The sequence below is a fragment of the Alosa alosa genome, chromosome 22 (genome assembly GCF_017589495.1).
Source record: "Alosa alosa isolate M-15738 ecotype Scorff River chromosome 22, AALO_Geno_1.1, whole genome shotgun sequence".
Taxonomy (NCBI): domain Eukaryota; kingdom Metazoa; phylum Chordata; class Actinopteri; order Clupeiformes; family Clupeidae; genus Alosa; species Alosa alosa.
Genome location: NC_063210.1, coordinates 6,930,639 through 6,951,656, shown reverse-complemented (window position 1 = coordinate 6,951,656; position 21,018 = coordinate 6,930,639). Strand labels below are relative to the sequence as shown.

The window sequence follows — 21,018 nt, the reverse complement described above, 5'->3', positions numbered from 1 at the left end:
CGCAGCAGCTATCCATGCGTTACCGCCGCAGCGGCATCCATGATACATCCCGATCCGATCTGGTCCCGGATAAGCAATCAGGGCCTGAGCTGTGAGCTGTGGCATGTGTGGGTATTGTGCCAAGATGTGTGCGCATACACCGATGTGTGTGTGCAACTGCGGTGTGTGTGTGTGTGTGCGTGCGTGTGCATGCACCCGTGTGTGTGTGTGTGTGTGTGTGTGTGTGTGTGTCCTGATGCTGATAAGTCTGATGGGGCTTCCCACATGACAGCTGCCCTGTTTCATCTTTCTCTTTTTCCCCGTTCTCTCTCTCTCTCTCTCTCTCTCTCTCACCCTCTTTCTTTACCACCCCATCACATCCACCATCAATCTTCTCAAAGCTTGCCATGTAGCACTGTTTGTACACATACACACATTGTCCAGGGTCAATAGACTACATTAACTACACACACACACATCCAAAAGCATGTCTTTGTACTAGCTAAAGTACCTAATGTATAGCCAAGATATTGTTAAATACACACAGAACCACTGGGGAGAGCCTGCAAGTCTAGACTTACCGGTGCCTCAGAAAAACCTTGAAAAGCTTGAAACTTTGGCAGAGAGAGCAGACTGTTTCTGTTCAGATGACTAGTGTGGCAAAAATGTGCTACAGTTTCATGGTCAGATCTACTGATGTCCCTGTCCATTGTTTGCGTGTGCGTGTGTGTGTGTGTGTGTGTGTGTGTGTGTGTGTTCACCGGAGGGGAAACAGAACTAAGATATGTCTATCCAGAACCTTCTGAGTTTGTGTGGGGGGGGGGGGTGACTTAAGTGTAGCCAGCCAATCACAGGAGACAATGACAAGATGAAGGGCGACATGACGGCTAATCTCCCAGGACCCCGCTGATTATTCGCAAAACACTCAAACCCCGGCGCCATCAAAAGGGGCGAGTGGAACGTTTGACTTTAAAGACCCCTGAACTCCCGCACTCCTGCCTCCGTTTCCCAGCAGCACGTGTCTCCCTCGCAGCACCTTTCATTATCTCTCCCCCGTATCTCACGCACGCTCTTCCCCCTGTACTTGAAAGTCTCTCTCTGTCTCTCTCTCTCTCTGTCTGTCTCTCTCTCTGTCTGTCTCTCTCTCTCTCTGTCTCTCTCTGTCTCTCTCCCTCTCTCTCTCTCTCTCTCCCTCTCTCTCTCTCTCTCTCTCTCTCAGTGCCTCTTTCTTGTTTCAGAGGCACCCTGAGGGGTTCCATGCTCTACTTGCATTTGCATGTCAAAGTTGCTGCCTAATCCGGCATCTTTAGCATCTTCCCTCGAAGTTGAGCCCTCTTTTGGCGTCTTGCACACCATGGGCCAACAGCCACCCTTTTCAGAAAAAATAATGAAATTAAATTATATTATGAAATAAATCAGGTGTCCCCCGCTTTAATGCGAAACATTAAGTTATCCCGCTGGGCGCCAAGCAGTCACATTGAGGAAACTTCCAAGGGTGTGTCCAGAAAAGAGATGTCGTAAGGAGGTCACGTACATCGCTGGCAGCAGACGAGAAAAGACGAGCTTCACTTTTCCTGGATTCGTGTCAAACGGGGTGACCTGTCGAAAGTGAAAAAAAAGAATTTTGCAACTAGTGAGCAGGGGAGGGTAGTGGGACACATGATTGCCAGGTCTTGAGCGTGACTGATTACTGGCGTTAGGGTAGAGATCGAAATCCCACGCGGCACAAGAGCTCGGTGGGCCGTCCAATCCAGTCGGGTGATTACCAGAGGGCTTCACACGTCACACAAAATGGGAGAGAGTGGGAAGCGACAATGGTTGCAGGCGGCGAAGGAGAAGTTCAATCTGAGCAGGGGTGATTCACAGACCTGCCCTTTCACCCACTCCACTGGGCAGTGTGTGTGTGTGTGTGTGTGTGTGTGTGGGGTTTAAGGAGGCCACCTTTGAGGCAGAGCGTCGTCAGATGGGTTCCTTTTGATTGCCCGTCCTTGAAGGCGGCATCTGCGCCTGGGCGCGCTCGCCCGGGTCCGTCTGGGCAGCGGTGAATCAGCTTTGTCTTTCACGCTCGGCGGCGCCTGCCTTTGAAGGGCTCCGACCGACCGCCAGCCAGCCAGCGGTGCCACCAGCGCAGCCTGGTACCCCCTGGCACCCTCTCAGCGCAGCGAACGAGCGAGAGAAAGAGAAAGAGAGAGAAAGAGAGAGAGAGAAAGAGAGAGCGAACGAGCGAAGCACCGCGCCAAGGTAGCTGTGCCAAGGGCCAATTATATTGCCCAAGAGAGGAGAGGGAGAAAAGATGGGGGTATGGGAGGGGAAGCAGAGGGAGTGGAGGTGTAGGGGTGGACAATACCAAAAAAAAGAGGGAGAGGGAAAAAATGAGAGAGGAAGGAGGGTACAGAAAAGAGGACAAGCTCAGAACAGGGCGTGAATGGTAGAGAGAGAGAGTGAGAGAGAGAGAGAGAGAGAGAGAGAGAGAGAAAAGAGAGAGGGAGAGAGGGAGATGGAGAGGGCAGGTTGGTTCTCCTCATTAGATGGATCAGGACAGAACCGGTTGCTTTCCTGTGTCACTGAGTGACCCGTTGGGGCAGATTACCCTCAGAGAGAGAGAGAGAGAGAGGGAGGAGAGAGAGAGGGAGAGAGGGAGACAACATCAACAAAACTGCCTACTCACTCATGGAGGAGCCCTTGAGCCTGAGCCACAGAGTTGTGATGGGAGGATGAATAACAGCCCAAAGGAGAGGAGAAGAAACACATGAAAGCACAGCAGACGGGGCACAGGTAGGCGGGCCAGTGCGTGTCCAGCGGGCTGGGAGAAACTTCATCACCCCACAACTCTTTGGCTTCGGCCGCTCTCTCCAAAGCTGCTCGGGCAGGGACAGAAGGCCTGCTGGATGGAGGGAGGGAGGGACGGCAGAGACCGACTCCCCCGCGGCACGGAATGGCTCGGATTTGAGATTGTGTTTTTCTGGAACAGGTGCGGCTGGTGTCTGGCACGCTGGGGAGGCAGCGGCGGTTGAGATGCGCTCCTGCTTTGCCAAAGTTGATGTGGCAGCAGGTTGTGTGTGTGTGTGTGTGTGTGTGTGTAGTTTGAGTGAAGAAAGTTTACACACACAGTAGCCCACTCCCACTTGGGGTTTGCCTGGCAGTGCTCAGGAGGCTGATAGAGCGACCTGGGGCAGTGTTCGTCCAAACCAGCGGCGGCTTTTCCCCCACTCCTGCCCCTGCCGCTGAGCAACCTCCTCAAACACTTCACTTTACATCAAGAAATCCCATTTCACAGGTGGACTTTTTTTGCTGCTGCTGTTTTTTTCTTTTTTGCTTTACCATCCACAGGCTCCAGTCATCTTTTGGGTTTTTCGAACAGCCAAAAGCTCAAAAAAACAGCCTAGACAGGAGAAAAGGCAGCTTTTCTATTCAATGTGTGAACGGGAAAGTGTGTATGGTGTGTGCACATGAGTGTGTGTGTGTGTGTGTGCGCCTGTCTGTGTGTGAAAAAGAGAGTGATAGGAGAGAGAGAGAGAGAGAGAGCAAGGTATCAGGTAAAAAAAAAAAGTCTCTTTCTCTTCTGAGGTAACTGGCCAAGACCCCGTCTCTGCCTTCTAGCACAACACCGGACTGATTTTTATTTTTTTATTCCGAATACATTTCCCCTCTGGAAAAAACCCACTGAGGCGAAGCACTGCTGAATAGACAAACCCGTTCAGAGATCCACACAGGTAAAACAGCCCTGAGAGCCACAAGGACTGAGCGCGTGCAGTGAAGAACACGGCATCACACTGTCAAATAAGCCAGTTCCCAAAAATAATAATAATACAAAAAAACTACAGAAATACTGAAAATACAGAAAACATTCTTTTCCCCCCTCAAAGACTGACCTTGTTTCCTATGGCTTTCTTGGGAGGGAAGTTGAAGGTGTCCACCTGGGGAAACTGCGTTCGGAGATAGTTGTGCAGCTCACGGAACTCCGTGTAGCGCCGGTAGACGTTCCACTCGTTGTCCAGGATCCTGATGTACACCTGCAGGGACACGGAATGGACCGCATCACTTGATTAGAACCAATTAGTCAAGGCCGAAATGCTGCTACAACATACACACACACACAAACTCAAGTCCATGTAGTCTGAAAGCAGGTTGGAATGTAGTGACCTCCCTGACCCGAGTTCTCTGAGTGTCAAACCTGTGTCCTTGCCGACCAAACCAAAAACACCCTGCTCATTGGTAAGGCAACAAAAACCCCAACAACTCCTCAGGATCCCGGTGTGTCTCACACACACACACACATACACATCTGTATGCACCCTTGAGTATAAAATGCTCAGAGACACACACACACACACACACAGACAGACACACACTCCCTCAATGTGTGAATTCAATGGAAGGATCACATGATAAAGCATCTCTTCAACAGTGAGTGACGATCGGACATCCCAGGTCTGTGCTGCGCCACAGCTCCCCAGCACTCTCCACACACCATTAGAGGGCCCCTAAATGGATTCCTGCACTGTTTGAGCACCACTGTTTACCAGACAGACGCCAGGGAGTCGGATGCCGCGTCACAGAGATTGAGAACGCAAAACAGGGAGGAGGAGGAGGAGGAGGAGGAGGAGGAGAAGGACAAAGAGGTGGTGGGGGGGAGGTAGAGAAGGAGGAAGACAGAAGTGGAAAAGAACAAGAAGGATGGGGGAGAGAGAGATCCCACACACACACACACACACACACACACACACACACACACACACACTCACACACTCACACACACACCTCCCTAGAGTTTAACTCATCTATGCTTGGGGCGAAAAGTGAGGCACTGAGCTGCGCAGCTTAAATGAGCTGCGGAGGACCTTGCTTGGGAGCCAGACGACTGTCTTCGGCATTGCGCCGCCACCGATGCCGTCCACCGGGGACGCAGGAAGGTCTTCGGCATATTAACTAGCCCTTGTGTGTCGGTGAGGGTGGTAGCAACTCTGCCACTTAAGTCTCCGGATAAACGTCTCTTTATCCAAGTCAGATAAAGCAGACACAAAGACAGAGGGCCTGACAGGCCAAGTGGTTGACAAGGAGCTCCACTCTGGAGTAACACAACTGCAGTGTGGAAGTAACACAAGTGCAGTGTGGAAGTAACACAAGTGCAGTGTGGAAGTAACACAACTTTAGTGTGGAAGCAGTTGAAGTTGGACCCTGATAGTGTGGTAGTAGCTTTTCTAGTAGTAGATGGAGACTCCGGGTTCTGCCATATAATTCAGAGCATAGCTGTCAATCTCAGCACCTGATCAAAGGGGGTAGATGAAAGAGTGCAGGGATGGAGGGATGGAGGGATGGATGAATACGGATGAATGTGGGCGCCCCTAGGGACAGATCAAACACATACGGCTGCATTAAAGAGCTGCTCTTCCGCCATCAACCTGCAGACCTGCCGAGTCGAGAACGGACAAGAAGGGCTGCCTGTTCCATCACACACACACACACACACACACACACACACACACTCACACACACACACACACACACACACACACACACACACACACACACACACACACACACACAAACACAAAGCCACTCAAACACACACAGACAGATAGCAGACATTCTCTTACGCAGCCTGTCATAAGCACAGTAAGGCACATACACACTTCCACACAGTCCAGCCAACTCACTCACAGTCAAACTCCTCACATATAAATACAACTCTCTCTCTCTTTCCCTCTCTCTCACACACACACACACACACACACACACACACACACATCCTGCAGACAGGCAGCAGGTGCTCACGGTCAGCTCCAATCTACTCTCTAATGCAAAAGCTTGTCTGTCGAATTTCTCTTCCTGTCAGGGGCCCCACGATCAATATTCCCCACGTGGCCACTGTGGCGGTGGCAGGAACGGTAGGGGGGCTCGCTCGTTCACTCTGAGATATTTAATAACACCCCGGCCGAATACATAACTGGGTCTCACCGGCGCTGACCTGGAGCGCGAATGGGATTTCACGCTTCTTCCAACTCACTCAACTTTCAATATTATTCCCTCTTCGTTTTTTTTTTTATTTCGACTTTTTTTTTTTTTTTTTTGCCGTGGTGCGGGTTTGGTTTGTTGGGGAACTGCGCTTGGCTGAGCGGCTGAGGCTGTGGTTGGGGTCGGGCAAGGTGGTGGTGGTAGTGGCGTTGGTGGCGGTGTTGGTGGAGGCTTCCGCTCCAGATCTTCCATTTCACACCAGGCTTGATGGCGAGAGGAGCGTTTCATTTCCATTTGAGCCGTACAGTACGTTTCATTTCCATCTTGGGGTGGAGGGGTGGAGGTGGGGGAGTTGCATTCGTACCCCACAGGTGACGGGAATACATTTGCTGAGACCATTTATCAAGGATTGATTGGGGGTTGGGGTGGTTGTGGGAGCGTGAGCGTCTGCAAATTAGGCCATGGCATCCTCAGAACACACACACACACACACACACACACACACACACACACACACAAGCAGAGGTTGCGCTTTCCTCGTCTGTGGAATCAAATGACAAACTCCCAGTGCATTAAAGCCAACTTAATCCAATTTGGGCATCCTCATTAGCGCAGATATTTCTGGAAACAGATCATAGCGTAGAAGCGATCACTTCTCCCCTCCGTAATTGCAAATGAATTATTTCTTTATCTACAAAGGGAGGCATATTTTAAAAATAAACACGTTGGGATGAGTCAAGGTCTTGATTTGCTACTTCAGACATACCCCTTTGTCAGGACAAATAAAAAACGTAATCAGACGAGACAATGGCCCTGACCAACCAGCTTAAAAATACTATGGCCTGTCTGCCCCATTCAAGTGATGTCTTTTTCTTTGATTACGCCAAGCAGACACATATTTCATAACAAAGGATATAAAACAAATTCTCCAGGAATAATCTCCAGGCACATTTGAAAGGTCGGCAACGCAGTGTGAATCAACATTCTAAGCACTCAAAATAAATTGAATTTCTTCTCTTTGTCTAAAAGAAAGACAGGTGACAGAAAGAGAGTGCATTTTCAAACCAGGTGAGTTTATGCATACACAACTCTAGCTTCTATACAATTAGAACAGTGCATCACATCTGCCTTTGCTCCAAATGGCAAAATAAAAAATACAAATTGTGACAAACACTTTGCAAGTAGACTATGGAGAAAACCCTAGTGATGGAATCAAAACATCTTCATCTTTGTAACATCGGAGGCATAAAGCCACGGAGCCCATTTATCTGACAATAATAGGAAAGCACAGAGAAACACGTCGGCGCGTGATTCATCTGCACGCAACCTTCAATGCCAGCCTGGGGACTGACGCTCGTAGTTAGCCAAGACTCGGAGAGCATTTACAACAACTCATTATACCGTTATTACGACATGGAAGCACTCCTGCACAGGAGAGGGGAGGGGAAAAAAGATGCTTACTTCTGTACTGCACTTTCACTACTGCTCTTGACAGATCTTTGTTCTTCACGCACACGCACGCACACACACGCACACACACACACACACACGCACAAACGCACACACACATCAAATTACTGCCTCTGCGGGTATACTTTGTTTTGCAGCTTTAGCGGTCATTGTGAAAAAAAAAAAGAATAAAGAACACCCACACAAGAGTTTCCCCAGTAAGTGGGGTGCTACCATACCATATGGACACATGTACTACGCACACATGGCACCATGGACATGCCACCCTGCGGGACTATGCCAAGCTGGGCTTGGACACTCAGTGAGGGGGTCTGGCACTAGGTAGGCAGAAGATGCACCCGGAGTCAGCCAGCATGGATGCCTACCGAGGTCTCAGACAAATCCCTTTTGACAAGAGAAGCACTGAGTGTGTACTCCAACTAACCACTAACGCCAAGACAGAGAGAGAGGAGAGAGGGAATGATGGATAGATAGAGAGAGAGGGGGGAGAGAGAGGGATGGGGAGAAACTCAGCATGGAGGACAAGAAGAAATACGCTATCATAATGACAAATAAAGACAGCATACAGTAAATAAGCAGGTACTACAAAGGCCAACAGTTTCAACCAGACAATACAGTGCGTGAACAGGAGGCTTTCGACTAGACATCAGTCATTAATCAGCATGATGTGAACGCCTATTAACTGGGAATCAGAAGGAGTATATACCTGAAGACCTCTCAGAAGCACAGCAATAAAGTCCCAGAAAGAAACACAATAACATAGGCCTTCTCCCAGGCTGGCTTTAATTAAAGAAGTTGAGGGAAACAGAATCTTCTCCCCTCAGGACAAGTGCATGAGAAGGCCCGTCATTTGACACCCACGTCAAGTTCACAATCTCCTTGTCAAGCCTGCCGAGATGCAACATTTGGCAAATCGGGCATAGAAAATAGATTCCATTTGGAAGATTGCTGGCTAAGGGGAGGATGGGGAGTCATGAGGAGGGTGGAGGGGGAACTCTTCCATTAAGTGTGCTCACACGGCAGCATCTGTCACCCACTCCTGCGTGTGTGTGTGTGTGTGTGTGTGTGTGTGTGTGTGTGTGTGTGTCGCTCTCAGGTGTTCTCTGAGCCGGGAAGAGAACTACCCTTCCGGGTGACATTGTGCCACTTGGCTTTTGGGTTTTAAGCTTTTAAGCAAAAACAAGTCACAGAAGTCACAGAAAATGAGCCTGTGAAAATGGATCTGGGCATTACAGTTTGCCTCAATCTCTCGGCAACACGCCGATCATTTGCATTTCTTGCTGCTTCACAAAGCTGCGGAGGAACACACTCATAGGGTTGCCATTTAATGAGATTCCAGTTAGCAGCAGCATATTTGTGGTCACATTTGGCCTACATACAAAAAAAGCAAGCCACATGTACTGAATCATGGGCACTCGAGCATGCTGTGTGGCAGGTTGACCTAATCATACCATTCTCAGTGGGAGAGGGTGAAAATGAGCAGATCTGGCAACATCCTTACTAATGACACCACATTAAGGAATAACACATGGTGTAATTGAATGAGAAGACATTAAAAACACCTGGGCAGAAATATCTAAGCAAAGGGACATGTGATCTATAACATAATGATTCAGAATTATGCCGATTATCGCATTCCTTATATTTTAAATACAGATCACTTTGAAGATGCAAATCGTCTTCATAGATGACGATTTGATACATAAATAGTAGGATTACTCATCAGGAGTAGCTACAGAGAAGAAAGAGACAAATCTCGGACTTGTGAACTACATTTCCTTGACTACTACCTAAAAGGCATACAGAAAAACATGCAATCACCAACAACTGGAGAGTGGGCACTGACAAAATCTGCTAGTTTTTTATATTTGTTTGGAGTGGTCTGTTCCATTACCAGAGTGAATAGCTAATGGGACCAACAGATGTGTTTATATGTCCTTCACGTACACTACACCATAAACACTGACTCATTTGTTACCAAAGGTAGCTGTCTATGAAAATAAATATAAGTGAGCAGCACGTTTCTACCTTTTATATTTCAGCTGTTCACACATCTGGTTATATCAGGCTGAAGTACAGATAAGTGCCTAGATAGTCATTCTCAAATGGTCACATTTCCGGAGACATCATCCTACAGAAACCACTCTTCTGGGATTTACGCTCAATCAAGCATCTGATTCTCAGATCCACTCATCCAGCTGGACAAGGCTGTCACCACCTCTAATCTCTTTCAGAGAATGACCTTAGTGGTCTTAACCTTTCTACTCAGGCTGGTGCTTTAACATCACACGCAGGCCCGCGAGTGTGTGCATGTATGTGTGTGTGTGTGTGTGTGTGTGTGTGTGTGTGTGTGCGCGTGTGCGCGTGTGCGCGTGTGTGCGTGTGTGCGTGTGTGTGTGCGTGTGTGTGCGTGTGTGTGCGTTGTGTCAAGTGTGATACGGCCACAGCTGGGGGAGATAAGCACCAGGAAGTCCAAGATGGGAGGAGGGGGGCTGCTGCTGGTGGTGGTGGTGGTGGTGGTGGTGTGGGTGCTGGGGGGTGTGGGTGTCTGGTGGAGGGCAAAAGCCAGCTGGATCCTTGGTCCACAGCAGATGGCCCAATAAATCCTGTTAGCACAGGTTAGTTAGCCGTGCGCTGGGGGGAGACGGGAGGAGGGCAATTACTGTCGGAGCCGGAGTGAAGGTGTTCATCATTAGGGAGAAGCAATGGCCGCCGCCTCTCCGCCTCAGCCGCGGAGCGCCAGATTTAGCCCGAAAGGTGAAAGGACGCGATAAACAACCGCAGCCGGGTCGTCTGAGGCGGTCGAATCAGGGTGGGGGGAGAGGAGTTTGCCATCGCCGTAGCTCCCCTCAGGAGTTAACCATCCAAGCACGGCAGTCGAGCTCAGCAACAATGAAAGATGAAGGGGTGGAAAGAAGACAAGAGAAAAGAGAGAAAGAAAGGGAGAAAGGAGAGGAGGGAGATTTGGGGAGGCCAGGTAATGTTTTAACCTGTTAGATGACTCAATCATCACTTGCCAATCAATGCACTGCACTGCGCACTGAGGGTCCTGGACACATGCTCACCATTACGTGCCTTTTGTAGGTTAATGGATTATGAGTGAAGGGCAAGACCTCCTCCCAGCTTGCCACAATAGAGAGACCGTCAATGAGGCAAAGAAAGCAACTGTCCATCATTAAGACTGAAGAGGAAAAGGTCAGAGTAGCATCAGGGTGACATTAATGGCTCCTGGTGATGGCTGATTTATTCTTCTCTTCTCCCTTCAACCTTTCTTGGTCAACTTTCTAATGCCTCAGTTGAGAGAGACTATTGAAACGGAGGCCATATATCTCCACCGGGGTCTCTGTTGGAGGTCGATAAAAATGTTTTGGAAGAACACCCAGTTTCCAGCGTGACTGGTCTGCTATATTCAAGGTGCACTGATAAAAGATGAGGCATTTACTGGCCTATTTTTATTATTGGCCTTATTTGAAGCCAATGACCTGAAGAGGAAGGATGCCACGGGGAGCTAAAGTTGGGTTAAAAAAGGCCTTGTGCAATTTGACTTTGGCCCACACACAAACCATCACTAATAATAATAATAATAATAACAATAATAATAATAATAATTTTTTTATATATATATATATATATATATATATATATATATATATATATATATATATATATATATATATATATATATTCACACATACACATATATAAATACATACAGCTGCACTTCACGTAACATAATAGGATTAACAATGTTCCCCAAAAAATTGCTGCCTTGCTGAAGTTGATGCCGAAGTGTAGGAGGAATCAGAGATAAAGCAGGCAGCATCTCTCCTTTTTGTGATTCGGTGGGACGGAATCGAACATTTTAATGGGAAAAAGGCTGAAAGCGTCCGGGCTCTCACACTTCCCCCATCAAATATTCACCGGCTCCATACAGATTGCCTCCCAGTTGAAATGCCATCAAAAATGAATGAGTGCAGGCATGGAGACCCAGTTGATATTCACTGGACAGAAGCAGAAGTGTGAGGGTGTGAGGCCGCATCCACACACACACACACACATACACACACACACACACACACACACACACACACACACACAGGCACACACACACAGGCACACACACACACACACACACAGGCAGGCACACACACACACACACACACACAGACACACACACACACACACACACACACACACACACACAGGCACACACACAAACACACATGCTATTTTTCTAGTGTCCAGGTGTTGCAGCATATGTGACGCAGATGAAAATCGCACTGCGGGCATCTGATGCCGCTTCTCTCCACAGATGACCTCCTGCTTGGTACACGCCGTCCCATGCCAATGGCTCGCAGGCTGCAGACATGCTCAGAAATATGTTCACTTGTTACGTTAGTGTGGCCCCTCACTCCTCTTCCCGGCCCAACTGTTCGGCTGCCCAAGGCGGCTGGACGCAGATGGGCCCCCCTTGGGGTTGGGTTTTGCTCAAAGTTTCTTCCTCGAGGGGTCCAGGCTCTGGTCCTCTAAGATGCTGCTTTTGAAGCCTGTGTGCCATTGTAGGAATCACAAATGCAAACACAACTGAGTTCAGTGGAGAACTACATGCCTGCACCATTCTCATGCCTTTGCGGCATGGCTATAGGTCTGAGAACGCAGTGGTGACTATTGTAAGTTTATATGTTGCCCTCTATATTTATCCTTCACATCTTTTCCCACTGCCATGAAAGCAAAGCATGTCCAGCTTGTACAGTACATCTAGCACAAATATCGGATGCTACACTTGAAAACAAAATAAATTCAGGTAAGAAAACAGAACACACACAAAAATTTATGCAAGTGTTCAGTCATGGCTCACCAGCAAATGGAAGAAGCAAACTTTTCACCCATCAGCAATTTCCCCAGACACCAGGAGAGATCAAGGGAGCGGAACAGCCCCTCATGGGGTTTGTCAAAACACCTGAAAGGTCTTTTGAAATTCTGATGAGTTGGTCACCTCAACGCAAAACCCTGCGGTTTTGTCGTTCATCAAGCATTCAGGGACAATTATATACAGTACCTCCATCTATGTAATTATTTCTAATTCATTCCTTCCTCTCATCTAACAGTACAGTACTCCAAAATACTGTACTGTGTGGAAATAATAACTTCATTATGCAGTATTAAGGCACTCCATGTGCAACTGACTTCCAACTGTTATTAACGCCAGAAGCCCCATCTCTTGCCAAATGCTGTCCTCATCAGAAGTTGCAGGGACTTTCCAAGAAATGTGCAAAATAATCTGAAAAACACACAGGCTTTTCTCTGTGTGAATAATAAAAAAAGGATTTTTACAAACACTTCCAAATCTGCTTTTCACACACACACACACACACACACACACACACACACACACACACACACACACACACACACACACACACACACACACACACACACACACACACACACACACACACACACACACACACACACACAGTGTTGGTTGGTGCTGAGTAACGGAAAGTAGCCAGTAGGCACCTCTCAGCATTAATGCAAAAGAAAGAAAATGTGGAAGAGAAAAGAAAAGAAAAAAAAAAACTCCTCGCAATTAATAACAGAACTCCCATGGCAGCGGCCATCATTACGCTCCTTCTGATGATCATGGGCCTCATTAGAATCCTAATCACTGCCATCACCATCATCGCTTCATTGTGACGACCATTAGGCCATAATCAGAGCGATATCAGCAGAAATAAGATGTGAAAAATGCATGCGCGGGCCACTCCATGCCCCACCTTGGGACACCACCTTTCATTCCGAAATACTTTTTTTTTTTTTTTTTCCTTCTGTCCATAGCCAAGTCAACCAAGGAGAAGCTAACAGAGGGGCGATGAGCACTGTGCATACAGTAAGTGGGAACGACTCCCATTTGTTTTAAATGAGGTGTTTTGGCGCTCCAGGGGTGAGCGGTAGTGGTTACGGGGGACGTTAAAGCCACTGCTACACCCCCTGCGCTGTCAGCTCCTGGGGAAATGGCTTCTATGAATAATGGAAATCCGCACGCTAGTGAGGACTCAATGGCAGTTGCTTTATATGTGCATATTCAAGGCTGATTGCCGAGGAGGCTCTTCAAGTTAAAGTTATGTAACTTCTATAAAAATGTCTGCTTTTGTTGCACAAAGATAGTAGCCCTTACAAACACACCAACAGGTATAAACACACACACACACACAGCCTCAAACTATATGCCATTCTGCCTGAACCACAAACAGTGGAATAACACTTCCAGTTCAAACAGCAAGGTCTGTGAGGAAAGGGAATGGGAGGGCTTGGGAAGAAAACCTTACGAGTTATCAAATCTCATTAGCCTAATAAAAACATTGGAACTTTGCAGTGCTGACTTAGTTGGGAGGCAATTGGCTCAGTTGGTTTTTTTTTGCTGATCAAAGGGAATGGCTCATTTAAAAATCCCACTGAATTCCGAGCGAAGGCTTTCGGAGTACTCCGCAGTGGCGGAGTTTCCTCTCCTGGCGGTGCCCGATGTGCAGTCTCCGCTGCGGAGCACAGCAAGTTCAGTCGCACTGCCAGGAACTCTCCGGAATAATGTGGCCGAGCCACATGGCATTACCATACATTAGCTTCCCTTGTCTGCAAACACGGATTTCCTTTTGCGACAGATAATGGGTGCTGTCAGACAAGAACCAGCCCATGTTCTAATCCCATCAGAACTCGACGGAGTCGGGGATCTCATTAGCGAGGTTAAAAAGAGAGTATTGTGGTATTCATTACCACCCTGATTAAGTGGGACTCGTGCTCTCTGAACAAACATGGCCAATATTTTTCCTACCACATTAAATCATAATGCTAAAATATGCATGGGGTGCATTGCATAATGTTATATAGGGCCAATGAAATATGCATGGCGTTTAGCGTTCACGCCATATATGCACAACTGTGATTTCTAGCGCTTTCTTGTCGAGATCAGCCTTGGCAGGCTGACAATGCGTTTTGAGTAACAGTCTAATCATTTTATGTACATTACGTCTTGGAATCGTCTCTATGCTCCCCCAGCTGAGAGCAATCACTGTGTTGTTTTGTTCGTTTCCCTAGACAACATTTTTCCAAGGATCCCCCCCCCCCTCCACACACACACACACACACACACACACACACACACACACACACACACACAAAAAGAGAAAAACAAAATACAGCCAACCAGGCGATAGCCAGCGTCTGCCAACACAGCCCCTGGGAATTGACCATCTGATTGTGGTCCTAAATCGGAATGCCAAGCGAGAGAAAAGAGGGGATGAGAATGGGAGGAGAGGAGAACAGATTCCAGGGGAAGAGGACAAGAGAAGAGGGCACGAGAGAGGGAGGGAGAGAGAGGGAGAGAGAGGGAGAGAGAGAGAGGGAGAGAGAGAGGGAGAGAGAGGGAGAGAGAGGGCGATAAGGGAGCCAAAACAGAGCAGAGGGGAGACAACAGCAGAGGAAAAATGAAGTATAAAATGACACCAAGAGGGGGAGAGGAGGACAGGGCCGCAGAGGAGAGGAAAGAAAAGAAGAGGGGGAGAGGGGTGAGAGTGAGAGGAGAGGAAAGAGGAGAAGAGGGGGAGAGGGGTGAGAGTGAGAGGAGAGGAAAGAGGAGAAGAGGGGTGAGAGTGAGAGGAGAGGAGAGGAAAGAAGAGGAGGAGAGGGGTGAGAGTGAGAGGAGAGGAAAGAGGAGAAGAGGGGAGGGGGAGTCAGAGTGAGTGAGTGAGACAGGGGAGAGAGAGCAGCGGTGTCTGTGACCCAGATGACTTTGAGCTCTGCTGCTGTCACTGATAACAGCAACAGGGCCTGGGAACCTCTGCTAGCCCATAATAAGTTACTGCTCGCTGCCACGGCAATGCTGATTTACAGGGACAGTTACTGGAGCAGAGTACCACCATCACCAGCCACATGGTGCTCTGTGCTCGGTGCCACACACACACACTGACACACACACACACACAGAGACAAACAGGTAGATAGACAGAAACACACACCACTCTCTCTCTCTCTCTCTCTTACACAGACATGCACGCATGCACACAATCAATGCAAGTGCTTGTGCGCTCGCTCACACACACACACACACACACACGCACGCTCACACAAACACACACAAACACTGAGACAGTATGTACACAATAACATTACAGGCAGTGTGCTGTGGACAAGACTGCCTATTGGTGAAGTGGATCAAATCTACATGGCTGCTTAGGGCTCCTCACAGCCGTAAACAAAGACCATTTCTCATTTTATTGTTCTCGTTATTTCAAGAACAATGTGGTGATAATGAAGTCATTGCTCTCCTTGAAGATTGATTCCCAGACAAGCTAACAAGAAAGATTTGCCATGATTATGTGCATGGTAAAGGTCAAAGGTCTATGGATCATTATCGCCAGTGCTATTAAAATGATTTACCGGTACTGTACGATCAGCGGATGTGTATATTTCGCTATACATCTGCCAACTGACGACCCCTATCATGAAGATTCATGGAGAGATTGTATGCTGATAAGTCTCCTGCTTGTAGGGTGTAGGGTCTTGGGACTCACCATTCGCAGTGCTCAGTCCGAGGGGCGGGATAATCGGTTGTCTTTCAAATTCCCACTGCAAGCAATAGGATAGCGCTACAACTCATGAGTCCCATGCGTTTTCCCACCAGCAGAGCTAGTTGGCTAGTTCAAACTTTTGCCAACTTAAAAAAAAAGCTTAACTCGTGTCCCGCTGTTCGCCAACAGCAACATCCATCTTCTTTGTGTTCAAGTAGCAGGGAATTCATGCCGAACCGTTGCAACTCTGCCATCAATCATTATGTTAAGCCTGCCTACTCTATACACGATGTGATTGGCCTTATCGAAGTTACATTTTTCCAGCTCGCAAGCCAATGGAGAGTTGCTAGACTATCAAATTACATTTGTTGCCGCTAGGGTGCGTCTAGATTTCTAGGCTACCTTCTGCTATTAACTGAATCAAACTTAAGGGACAGGAGCAGGGTGCTAGTAGGTCGAGGAGCATGCTCAGGACTGCTGGGAGGCGGCAGGCTTTGAGCTGGGTTGCCTGTTGGAGCTTCTGTGAGGCGGTGGGAAGCGCAGAACTCTCCACCACCATAAGGGCCGATTCAGACTGGCTGCGTGGCGTGAACGTGGCGTGTCTGTTGCGTGTGAGCTGCGCGGCGGCTGTGTGACGTTTTGTGTGTCTTTGCACACCAGAAACGTGTCTGACGCTGCACTGCGGCGGCCTCTCTGCCTATGAAAACGTCTCTTCACTTTCTGTTTTTTAATGGAAACCTCACTAGCCCTTTAATGGGGAAACTCACATGAACAATAGACGTCGGTCCTATTTTCTAGCAAGCAGGCGTTTTTCGGCGTGGCTCGAGCCATGCCTGAGACGTGCGTGTCACACAAGCGGTGTGCAAGCTCTAACCTACCAACATGGGAGCCAAAATAAAAACGGACCCGCCACACAGCTGACACGCTTGCGCCACACACCCAGTCTGAATCAGCCTTAATATCTCCTCATTATAGGACAGCAGAGAAAGAGGAGTGACATTCCGGCTTCAGCGAGGCAACTAAACCACCACAATGAGAGCGGGGAGCGTTTATGCTACAGTCCCCACCCCCGATTCTCCTTGTTTCTCCTTTCACTCCTCTTTTCTCTGCCCATCTCCCTCTCTCGTTGCCACAGGCATCCAATTCCCTTTCAGCTCCCTCGTTTATAAGGAGTCGTTTCGGAGCGGACAGAGGGAAGACACGAGGAGCCGGAATCGGAGAGATGCAAAAGCAAAAGGGGAAATAAAACAACAAGGATGCAACAGCGGAAGGGTTAGCTCTTCTCTCTGAATTCAGTCTCTTTAACAGTCACTTCAGCACAAGCCTGAGTCAGCTGGTTTTCAGTAGCATGTTCACACCTCGGCAAAATATTGATTAAATTACATAAATTATTGCCGACAAGTGGGATTAATGTTAAGTGTTAATGATGCCACCGTTTCAGTCATAAAACATCAGGGTGAGGAGCCACGGGCAGCTATATAATCTAACAGCACTGCTTTAATGCAAGGTGCCAGTCATCGCATCATCTGACTGCAAGCGCGCTTATGATGTATTATGGATGTGGGCCTCAACACATCCCCAGGGAGCGAGGGAGGCGAGGGGGTTCGGGTGCGAGGTTAACCCACTTTCTCCTTCCAAGAGAGCCCAGACTCAGCAGTTTGGGCTGCCGAAGTTCCTCCAGACAGCCTGCAGGCTCGAGACGCGGTAGAGAGACCCACTCGCGCGAGGAGCTTGTTCCGGTACATGGGTTTTCACCCCTCCTGGCACGAGCGCGTACCGAGACTGTGGTTTGGAACTTTTGCAGAATCCAGATGGGATGGCATTCGGACACGGGCAGAACCCCCCCACCCGTCAGTTTAGGTGTTGTGGATTTTTTTTTTTTTGTGACTCCTGTCTTCCTTTGCTCCGCCTGAGTAGACGGCTTCAGTCAGCGATCAATCATGTCCGCGTGTTATGTGAGCCTGGGGGAGGGCTCCTGCAGAAACCCAAAACAATGGGGAGCTCTTTCCATCAATCACCACCACGGCACACAATAGGACAGTTTCCACAGGGACCTATTACACAGCCCAAGTGCTGATATTGTGAGAAAAATATTATGGAGTGAAGTTTGGGGGTTGCAGGTAGATGCCAGGGAGAGGTGGGATTCAATAAAAAATTGCAAAACAATGAAGAACTGAAACAGAGTGGTGGAGGTGGGTGGGCGGGGGGGCTTTAGGGGGTTCCCATTGCAATTAAATATTGCGGGGATTCACCGCCCTGCCAACGGAACCCCGGGCTGCTATCTCAGGGCTGGAGGGAGCGGGGTAGAGGGGCGGCGAAGAGCGAGAGCTGATTGGCTGGCAGCTGCGGCAAGGGAGCTCCCAGAGAGATCATGGCTGTCACCGTTGCCGCGGCACCTGGCTGCTGATGAACGAGAGAGAGAGAGAGCAAGAGAGAGAGAGAGAGAGAGAGAGAGCGAGGGAGGGAGAAAGCGAGGGCCTCACCTCCGCTCTGTGGTGGGTGATGAGTGCTGGCGTGCTCAACTGAAAATTACACGCAAAATTGTTTGGTGTGAAGGACGCGTCGGAGTGCCCTTCACATGTATGTCATGCACTCGTGTGTGTGTGTGTGTGTAGGTGTGAGAGGGCAGGAGAGACAGCAGTGTGTCATGAGGGCTAGAGATCAGGTACGGGAGATTGGGGCTGGTGGGGATGGCACACCGCTGGGTGTGTAGGTAAGAAATAACACACCTGGTACACATGATACGCATTGGCAGCACGCCCCTGCAGAAATACGGAGGGGATCCACACGTTCACCAGAGCTCGGTTGGTTCTGTAAGAGAGAGTGAGGGAGAGGGGAGGAGGGGGAGAGAGAGAGGGAGAGAAAGAGAGGGAGAGAGAAAGAGAGGGAGAGAGTTATGGTGCTGTACAAAGTGAGAAGAGCGAGAGAGTCTGAATCCAGAGTCTGAATAGAGGAGACACAATGGTGTATGTAGACATAGAAACGGCAATGACACGTGTCTATTGATTCCAGCGAGCAGTGCGAGGACATGTTGTAGTTCTCCCAGGGACTTCGACTTCAAGGACATCTGGAACTTCAGTTTCTCTCACAAGAGCCGAAGGAGCTGGGGAGAGACATGCACAGCAGTACAGCCTTCTAGCGAGCACCATTTCAGCCTTGTGTAGAAATAAGACAATTATAAACAAACATTTTCAAAAACATCACCTTCCCCGGCGACAACTGATCGGTAATCAATCCATGTAAATAACCCTTATTTAACCCGTGAGCCTTGTGATGACTTCAGCCGATGGCATCTTCGGGCTCGTGTGAACGCCAGTGTCGTGCTTGAAGCATGCGTGCCCGCAGTACAGTATATGAATGCCAGCCTCTTGTATGTTTAATAGGATTTGGCTGGGTCCAATCCCGTGGAACATGCTAAAGGATTTCAGGAATCCAATAATTCTGTAGAGAAGTAGCCTAATCCAATTCCACCCTAAGGGAGGGAAAAGACACGCTGATGCAGCGCCTGATGGAATGACAGAGGGCTGGACTGTGAAACAAACCCAATGAAACCGACCAATTTCATTAAAGTGAGAATCCCTGTAGGCTCTCTCATACTGCAACATCTCTAGTGGAAAATTATGAACCTTTCTAGGGTCCAGGTAGAGCTCTTTGAAGATGGAACTAAAAGTGCCTGCCCCCCCCCCCGCAAAAAAAGGCAATTTTGTCCTTAAAATATGACTGTGAAACATCTCCAGGCTTTGCTGCACTAATTTAACAGCTCTAAAAATGGGGTACGATGAGGAGAGAGGGTGGGCCCGCTGCTTTGAGAGCAAATGAAGGGAGGTGTGCAGTTCAGAGGCCTTTAAGCTACAGTGGAGGAGAGCCCCCCTCAACCCCCCCCCCCCCCCTCAACCCCCCTCAACCCCCCTCAACCCCCCTCAACCCCCCTCCCTCAACCCCCTCAGCCCCCTCAACCCCCACCCAATTCGGGTCGTTAGCAGTTTTTGGCGGCGCGCCGGGGAGAGGTTTGTGATCCTGGCTCACACGGGGACGACCTGGCCGCCACTGTGTCAGGCACAGTCTGTCCTCTTGGCTCTCTATGATCAGCAAGAGAGAACTTCAGGCAAGGCTTGGCACTACGCGACTGCATATGACGCGACGCGACTGGCGACTACTTTTCTTTCGGCTGCATCCGACAGAGAATGAGAGCCGACGAGCCGACGACAGCTTAGCCGCAATATTTCCATACGCTCCAGATCCATCAGTTAATATCATTCACCTCTGCACACCAAAGGTATACAGACATTTGAAAAAGACTGTGCAAGACACTGGTACAAAATGTGTCCCCTGTAATGTAGAGAACATTTCTGACTGGGCTTGAAATAGGTGAGATCAGAAGTTCAAGTGGTCTGTCCAAGTTAAAAAATGAACAGCTTGACACAAACATTAACAAGGCAAATGAGGGGATGATTTAAGAAAAAAGAAGAAGTGTAGAGAGAGGCTGCTTACGTCTCAAAGTCTGACAGGCTTGGGTCATCAGACGTCTGACTCAAGTCCCCAGGCATCTTCATCCCCACGTGGAGAGAGAGGGAGATAAGGAGGGGGGGAGAGAGAGGGAGAGGGGGAGAGAGAGGGAGAGAGAGGAGAGAGAGGGAGGGGGGAGAGAGAGGGACAGGGAGAGAGAGGGAGAGAGAAAAAGAAGATGAAAAAAATCAAGGTTAATTACTGGATGTACCCCGGACATCTCTTTTTCTCGCCCTCTCACTCACACTCTCACACACACACATACACACACACACATTCACACACAAACATACACACACACACACACACACACACAAACAGCAAAATAAAGAGGGAATGAGACAAGAAAAGCAGCAGCACATGTCCCTTTTTGCATCAGGTGCATGCATGCAGCAGATTAGGGCGGTGGAACAGTCACCCCGGACTGGAACTCATTAAAGCCATTAGCCTGTGCCTGTGTGCGGCTAATGGGGGCCATTAGCGCTAACAGTAATCACCTGCACCTCGGCCCATTACGGCTGATCCCAGACCAGTGGTAACGATG

General features: G+C 48.8%; 1 protein-coding gene across 1 annotated transcript in view; it reads right to left on the bottom strand.

Moving 5' to 3' along the window:
* The window catches only part of snx29 (sorting nexin 29), a 102,699-nt gene that overhangs the window by 18,599 nt on the left and 63,082 nt on the right, over nt 1–21,018 (bottom strand). The window contains 3 exon segments of the mRNA XM_048233737.1: nt 3,852–3,992; nt 18,698–18,779; nt 20,460–20,515. Coding sequence (XP_048089694.1) covers nt 3,852–3,992; nt 18,698–18,779; nt 20,460–20,515 — 279 coding nt within the window.